The sequence below is a fragment of the Euphorbia lathyris genome, chromosome 4 (assembly GCF_963576675.1).
Source record: "Euphorbia lathyris chromosome 4, ddEupLath1.1, whole genome shotgun sequence".
Taxonomy (NCBI): Eukaryota; Viridiplantae; Streptophyta; class Magnoliopsida; order Malpighiales; family Euphorbiaceae; genus Euphorbia; species Euphorbia lathyris.
In genome coordinates, this window is record NC_088913.1 from 34,997,369 (window position 1) to 35,010,131 (window position 12,763).

The 12,763-nt window shown below is 32.8% G+C and overlaps 1 protein-coding gene across 1 annotated transcript; it reads left to right on the forward strand.

Annotated features, from left to right (window-relative positions):
• Window positions 1-1,208: 1,208 nt before the first annotated feature.
• On the forward strand, window positions 1,209-8,195 carry LOC136226598 (tobamovirus multiplication protein 1-like). The gene is made up of 11 exons (XM_066015174.1): window positions 1,209-1,652; window positions 3,526-3,616; window positions 3,700-3,752; window positions 3,933-4,025; window positions 4,116-4,187; window positions 4,290-4,362; window positions 4,626-4,671; window positions 4,758-4,821; window positions 4,977-5,030; window positions 5,113-5,190; window positions 5,439-8,195. Exons 1-11 carry the CDS (start codon window positions 1,473-1,475, stop codon window positions 5,529-5,531), a joined length of 897 nt encoding a protein of 298 aa, XP_065871246.1. The 5' UTR covers window positions 1,209-1,472; the 3' UTR covers window positions 5,532-8,195.
• Window positions 8,196-12,763: the final 4,568 nt, after the last annotated feature.

Genomic DNA, 12,763 nt, shown 5'->3' on the forward strand with positions numbered 1-12,763 from the left:
TCAAGAAGTTTTATACTTTTGTTGATAAACTTCAAAAAAATTAAAATTGATCTGAATTTTTGAGTTTGGTAAAAAAATGATTGGACTCTAAAATTTATATATATCTCATTAATTACTAAATAACCCTCTAAAATCCTTTTGAATTTTTTTTTGAAATAAAACACTTATTAATTATTAGAAGGTCTAATACACAAATAACTAACAACTTACCCTTTAAACTTGTCCAATTGTAAAACATAACTTTTGTATTTCACGTGTTTCTTCAATTGCAGTCCATATCAGCAATTTGAGGTTATGTTTTACAATTGGATAAGTTTGAAGAGTTATGTTTTACAATTGGACAAGTTTAAGGGGTAAGTTGTTACAATTGAAAGTTTGAAAAATTACACAGAAATTCATCTTTTAGAAACTATTTATAACTATTTCAAATCATAATTTTGGATTATGTCAAACTAGTAAAATCAGTGTTTTTAATATACTTTAAGGATTAGAATTTATAAAGTAGAATTTAGGGTTTATAATTTATGAATTGGAGTCTAATTTTTTAAAATTATAGTATAAAATCATAATATATAGAGAATAATGACATATTAAAAATTAAATTTGATGATATGATTTAGTTGTAATTTTATAGTTAATTATGATATTCATGTAATTGACCCTTGAAAGTTCGGGGGATAATTGCAACATTTGGACAAGTTCAGAGATTATTTGCATATTAGGCCTTAATAGAATAGAAAGAAAGAACAACATTGAGATAGAGTGATGGACATACTCACACACCGTGAACAGACTAAAAATTGACTTAAAAGATGAACGACCGAATTCGCTGAACGTTTTAAATAAGAGAATGAGTAATTGCCTAACTATTTTAATATACTAACATAAGATAAAATGATCTCAAAATCAAATTGTGTACATGCAGCAGTTCCTTTGAACTTGATTCAAAAATTGTAATTCAACCTACCTGAACCAAGTTCAAATCCTATTGAAAATTGATTTGCTGTATTTAGATTCTTAGGTTCATAAAAATAACAAAAAAATGAATACGACACCAACCTAAATTGAAGTAAGCTTCTCTTTTTTACAAGATAATAATATTTATAGCGAATATAATCGTTTGGAGAAATTTAGCTTTTCAGAAAAATAAAAATATTCGGACAAACACACCCACCGCATCGGGGCTGGAATTCCGATTGAATCGGTTAGTTAAATTGAAAAGAAAAAAGAAAAGAAACGGCAAACATGGTAATCTCCGAGAGGAAAACAAAAGCTTTGTTGCGAAATTAACGAATATACCATAATTCTTTTTGTTCTGTTATTCATTAACTCACGCGTGTACTTTTCTTCATTCTACGTGTCTCCTTTTTCTTCTCTCCAAATGTCCCCAAAACAAAATCACACCTTTTTCCTATCTTACAACTAATTAAGCCCATCTTTCTCCATTTTCTTTCCCTTTAGAAGATACAAAAATGGCATGGAGCTTGATGAGGAAATTTTTGGAGATTGGTGATGGTTTTAATAATAACGATAGGTGGGTTTATTACAATGGAAATGATTGGTGGGATGAGATCGATGAGTCTCAGCACTGGCAAAAAGGCATTTTTTCTTTCTTGTGTGCTTCTTATGCACTCGTCTCCATTGTTGCCCTGGTATTTTTTTTATATGCTCTCTACATTTCTCTGTTTATCGATTTATTCTTACAGAATTTGAAGGTGTTTATTTGTATTAATTCATGAACGATCCAATGTTGCTAGATTTGATTTTCTTTGATGGAATAGGCGTGTTAGTATAGTGTTTTAAGACTGATGAGCTCTTTCAGATGGATTTTTGTTTATACAACACCGACTAGGTTAGTTGTAATGCAAGGAAGAGTGGTGAAACGGAATGCAGTATTCCATTTTTCAATTCGAATGACATGCGTGGAAAATAAAATTAGAGACTTGAATAAAAGATGAATTTATCAAGTGAGCCAATTTTCATAGGCTTTGTGGAACTACAATAACTGAATTCTCCTCTCCTGCATTTTGAATCAACTTTCTTCACGGAATTGTTGCTTTCACCCATTATTCACATAAAATGTAACCACCCGAGCTGGCGTGGGTGTCACTAGAGCAGAAGGTTTCTAAGCAAGGAGCGGTTTTAAGGGATGTGGATGGCTATGAGTGGGCACGAGTGAACTGAATCTCCCATTGGACATTGGAAATGAAGAGGGAAGAGGAGTGATTTGCTTTTCTTTGTTGTCGTGTGACTGAGAGGTCACGGTTCGAGTCTTCGGAGCGGCCTCTTACCAAAATATTGGTAGGGAAAGGCTTGCTCCCAATACATACTGGTGGTGGGACCCCTCCCCAGACCCTCGCTTAAGCGGGGACGCGTAATGCACTGGGCCGCCCCTAGTAAAGTGTGTTTCTAATATATATAGATGTGTTCTAAAGACGTGAGGTTCAATGAGTTGGATTTGTATCAAAGTAGATAATATCTACATGATATTGAACTAGGCTTTTACAACTGGTATCATAATGGACAGCCGATTCTGCACTTAAATATCTACGTGATATTGAACTAGGCTTTTACAATTGGTATCATAATGGACAGCCGATTCTGCACTTAGGTTTGGGGAAGAACCAGGCACAAGATAGTGGGCTTGTAACCACGCGATCCAGAGTGAGCGGCATCTGGTTAGAAGGCTTGTGCAAGGAGAGGTCCTAAAGGATGGTCATGAGGTAGGAATGAACTGAATTCTATATCAAAAATGGAGAAAGTGACTGGAGTATATTAGTAAGGTGTGTTTTCCATCCTCATGAGTCGTTTTAAAGCCGTGAGTCAATAAGTTGGATTTGGGCCAAAGCGGACTATATCTATGCGGTATTGGGTCAGACTGGTACATAAAAGTTGCTCGAGAATCTGAATAGTTTGAGCTTTTCTTGGCATTTTGCTTGAGAAATTTGTATTTAGTTGCCTCTTAATCAGGCTTCCCTCAAAATTTATTAAGTATCTGGCATTGTCTAGTTACAACAGAGTAGCCATTTGTATATGTATGGGAGGTAATCCTACACCGAGGTACCTTTTACGGTCGAGTTAGGATCAAGTTTCTCATCAAATTATTAGTAGCCTTCATAAACCAAGCTCGTTTAGGGTCGAGTTAGGATCAAGTTCCTCAACAAAATTATTAGTTGCCTTCATAAACCAAGTTCGTTTAGGGTCGAGTTAGGATCAAGTTTCTCAACAAAACTTTTAGTTGCCTTCAGAAATCAAGCTCAATGATATAAACCTCATACTTGTATTGGCAGAACATGAGCTAGTTGCAGCTTCTGTCAAAATGTTAGCAACTTCACGTGCTTTCTCGTTTTCCTCTGCGTACTTGTTTATAGTTTTCTAAATACAGATATCAGTACTCAATTTATCTGTGTATTAGTTTTTCTCTTCATAGATATTTTTCTTCTTTAATTCTATCTGCTTTTACCATCCGTCATGATAGAGAAGAAAAAAAATACATTATTTTTGTTTTTCTATGGTAACTTTCAGGTACAGCTTTTTCGTATCCAATTAAGAGTACCAGAATATGGGTGGACGACTCAAAAGGTTTTCCATTTGATGAATTTTGTTGTGAATGGATGTAAGGACCATATAGTATTTTCAATTGTTTTGAGTCAATTAACTAGTTGTAAGCTTGCTGAAACCAAACTGTTCTTTTGGCAGTGAGGGCTATTTTATTTGGTTTATACAAGAGCGTATTTCTCATTAAACCGAAGGTACGTTTCTCATTCAGAATGCTGATTTTTGGAGTCTAAGGCAATGTTTGGTTTGCGGAATTGGAGTCTATTTTGAGCCGTGTGGATATGATCTACTTAGCTGATTAATCTACATTGAGCCATTGTGGATATGATGTACTTTTCTTCATTTACCATACTTCAAGCGTCTTCTTACCGCAGGCCCTTGAAATTGTGCTTTTGGATATTCCGAGTCTTCTATTCTTTTCAACATATACATTACTTGTGCTGTTTTGGGCTGAGATATATCACCAGGTATACCATCTTTCTCTTGATATGAATTTCATATTAGCTTTCATCCTACTATAACTGACATTACCTAATGCTTATTGTTATTTGGTTTAGGCAAGAAGCCTTCCGATTGATAAACTCAGACCCACGTATTACATCATCAATGGAGTTGTCTACTTAATACAGGTTTGAAACAGCTATCTACTTCTTATTTTTCGCCTCTCGGACCAGAGGAAAATGGTCCAACTTTATTTCGAAAGTTGCTTTGTGATTCCACCACGGTTACAGGCATGTATCTGGATATATATGAGATTGAGTGGAAGTCCTGTTGGGGAGGAACTAGCGAAGCTCTTCTTTTCAGGTCAGTTTTCTCAACAACGGTTCACAAATGATGTCTTTTGGATTAAGAATATTCCGGATTGTCATTCTTCTCCTTCCTCCTTACAGACAATGTTCCTACGGATTTAAAATAGTGAAACATTTTGAACTCTATATCCGCGGCCTTTCTACATGTTTTCAGTTATGCTGTCCTATATAGATCGATTTGGACGAATTCCTAGTATTCATATATTGAAAAGATAACCCATTGATAAAATATATATTTTTTCTTAATTTCTTTTGTAGTTACTTCATTCTGTGCTGCTCTAGGATTCTTGATATATGGTGGGAGGTAATACCGCGAAAAGCAATCCCACATAAATTTCAGTATTTCATAACATAATGCACATCTTTACTCAGGTTCTTTTTTGTTTTCAGGTTGTTTTTCATGCTGAGGCGATTCCCAATTGAATCTCGAGGCCGTCAAAAGAAGCTTTACGAGGTTTGTACTGGAGATGTCTATTGATTTGGCTATAATGATTTGCTGAAGTGTATTTCAATTCAGATGAGACAGATTTTTGTACTCAATTTGCTGAGTTAGTTAATTCTTTTATGAGTCGTCGGGTTGTATATAACTATCAACTTTTGTCATGGCAGGTCAGCTGCGTAACGGGAATTTGCTGTACTTGTTTCTTGATAAGATGTGTTGTGGTGAGTATCATTCCTTTTAAAAGTTCAAAAGTTTTACATTGAACTTGTGCATCCGTGACGATTTTTCGGGTCTATGTTTTAGGTTTCCATCTCAGCCTTTGACAAGAAAGCCGACCTCGACGTATTATATCATCCTCTTCTTAATCTTATTTATTACATGGTAAGTTTCATTTCTCTACTATAGATGAATGCTATACAATCTCTTTTGGTTGCTTAGCCTTATCTTTTATAAAATACACCAAATTCGCAACAGAAAAAATTAGTGAAAGATTTTCAATGATATTTTCTTAGAAGAAGTATGATCGGATTATTATTATGAAATTCACTGCCATCTACGAAAATTTTGTGCATTTTTTACTCTTTTCCTTGCCTAATTTTTGCTATTTCTTCTTTGAATCTATTATACAGTTGGTGGAGATTGTGCCTTCTGCAATGGTGTTGTTCATCTTGCGAAAACTACCACCGAAACGCATTTCCGATCAATATCACCCGATAAGATAAGTATTCCCTTCTATCAGAATATAGCTCAGAAGATTAATGAAAAATGAGGGGAAAAAGGAAAAGCTACAGAAGATTCTTTGAGGTTTTTAATGGATTTGTATGCTTGAACTCATCTCTCTCGCATGTATATTCCGAAACTTTGCCAAATGAATTCTACTTATATTTTCTTTTCCCTTTCAAATAGAGCTGTCGATTTCTGACACAACAACACAGTTTATAGAAACAACCCGCTTGACAGAATCAGTTTACATGATTGTCATTTTTGTTGCATTTATATGGAATCTAATTTGTGTCAGCCCTACTTTCAAACTGGAATGAGAAACTTCACTAAATTATGTGTTTGGAGTATATTTTAGAGTTATTATACAAAAAAAAAAAATGAATTTCTTTGTCTGCATTTGTCTCCCGCTGCTGGATAAGATGTGAGTAATTAATTTTAGATGTCCAAATGTTGCAATTGTTCCCTCCAACTTTCAATTGTAACAACTTACTTCTTAAACTTGTCCAATTGTAAAACATAATTCCAAATCGGAATTTTTTTTATCCCTTATTTGAAGTAACCGTAAAATCGTTTTTCTGGATTCGTATCATGCCAAAATCTGATTATCACACTCCATGAGCGTTGCAGCTTTTGTATTTCACGTGTTTCTTCAATTGTAGTCAATGTCAGCAATTTGGGGTTATGTTTTACAATTGGACAAATTTGAGGGGTTATGTTTTACAATTGGACAAGTTTGAGGGGTAAGTTGTTACAATTGAAAGTTCAGGAGGGCAGTTGCAACATTTGGACAAATTCAGAGGGTTATTTGTGTATTAGGCCTCGTATATATGGGATTGATGAATAATTACTAACCATAACTTCAGTATGGTTTCCCAATTCTAAATATTTTTTAACATGGTAAAATAGAAACAAATATTGTTTGCAAATTTTCCTTGCTAATTTTCTACTTATATTATACCCTTAAGGGTTCCCGGTACTTGGCTGAATAATCCAAATGTCATTCCTAAACTTTGATGATGTGTTATTAATCTTCCGAACTTTTTTAAATTTATATGATTAACCTTTTAAAGTCCTACATAGTACGTAGTAGAACAAAGTGGAGATTTGGTGAACCGTGCATTACTTTAAAATAGTTTTCTATAGGTTATTTTAAGCAAATTCAAAGTAATGCATTTTCAATTTGGTGCAAGTTTAGGAGGGTTTTTACATTTACTCTTTTCATTTTTAAAGTTTTCATCTTTCATTTTATACTGTGCCTGTTGATAAGGCTAGGATACTGTTCGGGTTGTCTAGGTTTGGTTATGGTCCGACCCAAATTCAATCCGAGTCTAACATGTTTTTTTCGATAGAGTAAATTTTTTTTTTTGGGGGTAGATGATAGAGTAATTTTATGCAATAATATATAATGCATAAAACATAGAATTTTCTTTTATTTTTATTTAGTTATTAGATTACTTTTATTAATTTTTATAATATACCATAATTTTTATTATTTGTTATTTGGTTAATTGGGAAAGGATTAATGGTGTCTAAAGAGTCCTAAAAAAATAATATCAGTAACTAACCAAACAGAATTTTCTACCTAATTAACTTATAAAAAAAAGTGTTACTTCCCTAATATATAAAACAGTTTCTTATATCCTTAATGATTGATAGTCACCAATAATAAGATCCAGGATCGAACATACACTAGGAACGATAACGGATCCAACTGACATTTGAGGACACCATTTACAACAGCTAAGAAGGTTCCAGCCGAGTCACGTGGTAAACCGAAGCCTCCCACACTTAAGTCTTGGTAACAAGCCCAATCGATATTGACCTTGAATCTGCCCAGGGGCAGAGGATTCCATTTGTGCGTTCCTGGTCTATCCCGTAGAACAGTAGACCGACCAACTACACTTGCTGATGTCTATTGAATAGAAATGTCGTTGCTTTACTGTATATTATCCCTACAGGTGCACCCCTTTGATTCCAAACCATATCATTCATGTTCGCCCAAATAGCCCAACAGACAATTGCTGCGAGTTTGATGTCTTGCTCAGCATGGTTCAAAGTTAGAGAATGTCGCACACCTCAGACTGATATCACCCACCGATGTGTAGTTCCAGACTTGCTCAGCAGATACAACAAACCAGCACATGGAATGCTGACTCTACCGTCACCGAACATAATAGACTAGAGACGCCTATTGACAGAGCGGCTTGGGATGGAATCATGGAAGGCAGTCTATTAACGTTCTCCACAGAAAGTTCTTTATCTTTGACAGAAATTGAAGGTTCTGCACGGCATTCCAATCAATTCTAGTAATAAGAGCAGGGACCTCAAGAGACTCATCCCTCAACTGACGATAGGCCACTTTGACCTTTCGCGTCGTACACTTAGCTGAATTTTTGAAATCAACTCAAAGTCCCTATCATTAGACCCATCCAACCAGGAATCCAAAGGCTTTATACAAAATAGCTACCTATACCTTCAAATCGGTCACTCTCCACATAGGGATTCCTTGTATTCGAGAGCCACGGGTCCTCCCAAATATTGATATTAGTACCGCAATCCACTACTGGATGAGCTCCTAATACAACCAGATTTTTAGCTGCTATTTTTTCTTATTATTTTAATCAATTGATATTTAACATGTGTATTTTTATTTTTATTTTAATTTTTTTTATCGGATAATCTAACCTGTGCCTTTAACTTTAATGCATTAATGCATTAATTACACACGCGGTTCTTTTTTGGCTGTAAATGTAGGGTAAATTACATCCATGGCCACTGAATTTTATCCATTTTCACATTATGACCACTCAGCTTTATTTCTTCCTAGTATGGCCATTGAACTTTACACTTTTTAGCACCGGTGGCCACTTAACGTCTCAAAACAACCATTGAAGGTTAAAAATAAAAAATCCAAAGCCTTAATGATATTCTAAGGAATTTTAATTCTTGAAAATTTTCGTTTTGAGTTTATTTAGGTGTTGTTTGGTTAGGAGAGAGAAAGTGAATTTTAATTATTTAGGTTTTTTGGCGGTAAGTAATTAAATTTTCCCTTTCTAAAAATTCACTCTCTCTCTGGAGTCCTCATTCTAAATAAAAAACTTCAATTGAGGCTTTGAAAATCATTCGGTTGAACAATTTCATACCTTCTTTCTCAAACCCATTTTGCTTAGTTTAGGGACTTAATTGATGATTTTTGCTTAGTTTAGGGATTTAATTGATGATTTTAATAGTTTAGGATCCTAATTGATGATTTTGATAATTTAGGGTCCTAATTGATTTTGAAACTTTAGTTTAGGAACTCAAATACATATAGTACCTTTTATTTTTATGTGAAAATATTAATTATTGTATATGATTACCTAGAAAAACTAAACATCATTTGAACTAAAAAAATGTATTAATTATACGGTTAGCCAGACCGTTTTTTATTATTATCCTTAACTTTTATAAAAGGATAAGAGAAAGTAAATACAAAAAGTTAAGTCCTCTAATAATGAGGTCGAAAAGTCCAAAAATAAAGGCTAAATATAGATTAAATTTAAATAATAACTTTCTCCGTTTTTTATTATACGACGTTTAAGGTTGTTCATTAATATCAATGCAATATTAATTACACTATTAAAATGATTAATTTACTCTCAATACATTTTTTCTAAATTTCTAATTTCTATACAAAAATTAGTTTTTCTTAAATTTTATAGTTTAATTGTGATTATTTACATTAATATTAAATTTTTTTCTCTTATCATAAATAAAGGCAAAATAAAAAAAAAATTTAAAAGTGTATTGACATATAAAAAAACAAAACAGAAAAGCTGAAACATCGTATACTAAAAAACGAAGGAAGTAACTCATCTGAACCAAACAGTTACAGATATATCATTCTTCTATCCCATTTAAATATAAAGCCGTTTTCTTCTACTTTCTCTCTCCTTGAAATTCCTTTCTCCTTTTCCCATGCTGCACAAAATTTAATGCTTAAATGACTTTTCATCTCCCTTGCATATCATGTCAAAAAGTGGTTGTGCATCCCCAATCTGATAAAGCCACATAAATTATGGATAATACTGAAAGAATAAATCATTTATTGCTTCAAACTACAACACCAGCTAAAACCAAGAGCTTAAATGTATTGTTGGTCATGAACTTAAATAGTTGTTTTAAAATGGCAGCTAGTTTCAATTTATTTAAATAAAATCATTTAATTTTGAGTTTTTATCTCAATTAGGTCATTTCAGCAATTTTAGCGGTTAAAATGTATTGGAATGATGCATGGCTGACTAGACAGAATGAGTCAGCTCAGATTTCTGATCGAAACGACACGGATCAGCCACGTGTCGGTTATTATTATAAAAAGAATTAATTTTTTTTTATAAAATTAATTGACATGTGGTTGCCATATGTGAATTCCATATGTGGTTTCGGTTAGAAATCTGAGTTGATTGATGTTGATGTATCATCTATGTCATCATTCTGATCCATTTTAATCACTGAAATTGCCAAAGTGATCTAATTGAGACAAAACTTAAAGTTTAGTGATTTTATTGAGACAAATTGAAGTTGAGTGACCATTTTAAGACACTCATATAAATTCAGAGACTAACAATGTTTTTTTTTATGAAATAGTTAATAGATGAACAAACAACAAGTACATCAAACAAACATAGAGAATAAAAACCTTACAGGATCCATAAAGGCACTAAAACAACTACAAAGAGCAGAAATAACCATAAAAGATATTAAAAACATAAAAAAATAAGAAAAAAATATACTTCTCATAAATCCAAATCCGTAGAAAAGCATCTGCAATCCATTCATCATCATTTAAACCATTCTGAACATTCGAATGTAAATTCTTTCTTTTGTTGCAACCACGTAGATCCATTGATCCATGAACAAGATAAGTCGTTTCCGCTCGTGCTAAATTCAAAAAAGTATAAACGAAAGAATAATAGAGAACTGATACAATTCAAGCGAATAAAGAGATCAGATGAAATATATGAACACAAACATGAAAAAAATAACAATAAAAAAAACACAATAAATCTAACAGTGCATTTAACCCTTAAACTAATCGTTGATTTCCATGAAACGTAGTAAACATTAAGATGCAGACGCAAAGTTCTTATATTAAGCATCTAGTTTTTAATGTCACTTGGAGGACTCTCAGTTCATATTTAGACATGTACTGTTACTCTATTTATTAAAAAAAAAAGGTAGAGCCTCTTATAATATATGTGGACCTACATTACACATGGTAAAAATATATATGAGAAGTCCTTCATTTGATATGGAAAACCGGTGCTTCTAATAATTTATGTAGACACATTTTTTTATTATTATTATGAAATAAGGCTTCAAAAGGTCGCAAATCAAACCAAGATACCTAAAGTTTCCAACAAGTAGCACATATTACACAAAACCAATTGTTCATGTCTTTTTGTATAAACAATTAAAATTGCACCCCTGCCTGTTTGGGTGAAAAGGGAGGCTAGATAGCTAATAAAGCTTGAGAAAGAATTTTAAACTTAGCTAGAGGTTAATTGAAGATTTTTTTGTGCAAGGAATTTTAAAAATTACAATTAGGAAGTATATCAGAGCAACTTCAATCTGTATTTTAAATTTAATCGATTGTGATAGAGCAATAATAGACAGTGTTTGGACTGTTTTAACACAACATCAAGAAACACATTCTACTTAGAATCGAATGGAGAATCCTTAAACCCCACCAAAACGAAGGTTTGTGAAGGTTTTTTTTATAAAACTTTTGAAAAACCTTCACTCACTCCATCCAAGTAAACCCTTGATAAAGTTAAGGAATAAAGGCCAAGTTGTCCCTTTATCTTTTCGGATCCTATGACCAGTCTAGTTTTGACAACCATAATAAATGATGGTCCTCAAATTTTTAATTGCTCAAACTTCATGGGTTTTTTTATATATAAAAAAAATTATTTCATTCATAGAAAAAATAGTATAACTCAATATAAGTAATTAAAAAAAACACAATTCAAGAGTACATAGAGAAGTTTGAATATGCATTTTCAATATCATAAGTCGTGATAGAACAATGATAGATAATGTTTGAAACTACTTTTGGCACAACGACAGAAAACAAACTTCATCCAAAATAGGTTTCAGAGCTTTCTTCTACAGGAATGACTTTATAATCTTTCTATGAGTTAGATCTATGCGATGGTAGACAAAACTTTTTTGTTTTTCCATAAAATAAAACATAATAACACTTACGTAGGGAGACAAACCACAACTACTCATATAGGAAGACATCAAGTCGTGACTTTTACTGAAAAATTATATCGCATAGACAATAGAATTTATCTTAGTTATTGTTTTGGAATTTCTCATCTTATTTTTCTTTTATAAGTGAATTACTTTTAATCGAAAAATCAATCTGATTTATTTCGTCATCAAAGAAAATTGATTGGATATAAATATGTTGCCATCAACTTAATATTGACACCAAACATGTCATATGGCTTTAACAATGGGTAAATTACACCCTTGGCCACTGAACTTTACTCATTTTAATATTGTGGCTATTTAGCTTCAATTCTTAATGGTAGGACCACTGAACTTTAACTACTTCCTCAAAATTACCGGTAACAACCTCAAAATAGAAATATTCAAGAATTAAAGTTGTTCAGAATGACATTTACCATGAAACTACATTTTTTATTTTCCAAAATCACTTCTTTTAGCGTTCTCTCTCTACAAATTCACTCTCTCTCGCCTAACGAAAAAACATCTAAATGACCTCAAAACGAAAATTTTCAAGAATGAAAATTCCTTTGAATATCATTAACTTTTCGAATTTTTTATTTTGAGGTCGTCACCGGTCGTTTTGAGACGCTGAGTGGTCATCGGTGTTAAAAAGTATAATGTTCAATAGCTATATTGTTAAGAATTGAAGTTCAGTGACCACAATATTAAATGGGTAAAGTTCAGTGGCCATAGGTGTAATTTACACCTTTAACAATGATGTTTTTTTTTATGAGAAAAAGTTTAGGTAAGGGTAGGTCAACCCACTCCCAAGGTCAGAGCAAACCACAAATCTCGATGAGGATTTACAATGGAATTTACAGATCACCTATCAATGAGGGCTAAATTTTAATGAAGTGGGAATAGAACCTCAAACAATGATGTTTTTTTCCAACCTTACAAAAGTTCACAATTCTAAAACTATTAAAGCACAAAACTACATTGTTTATTGTTC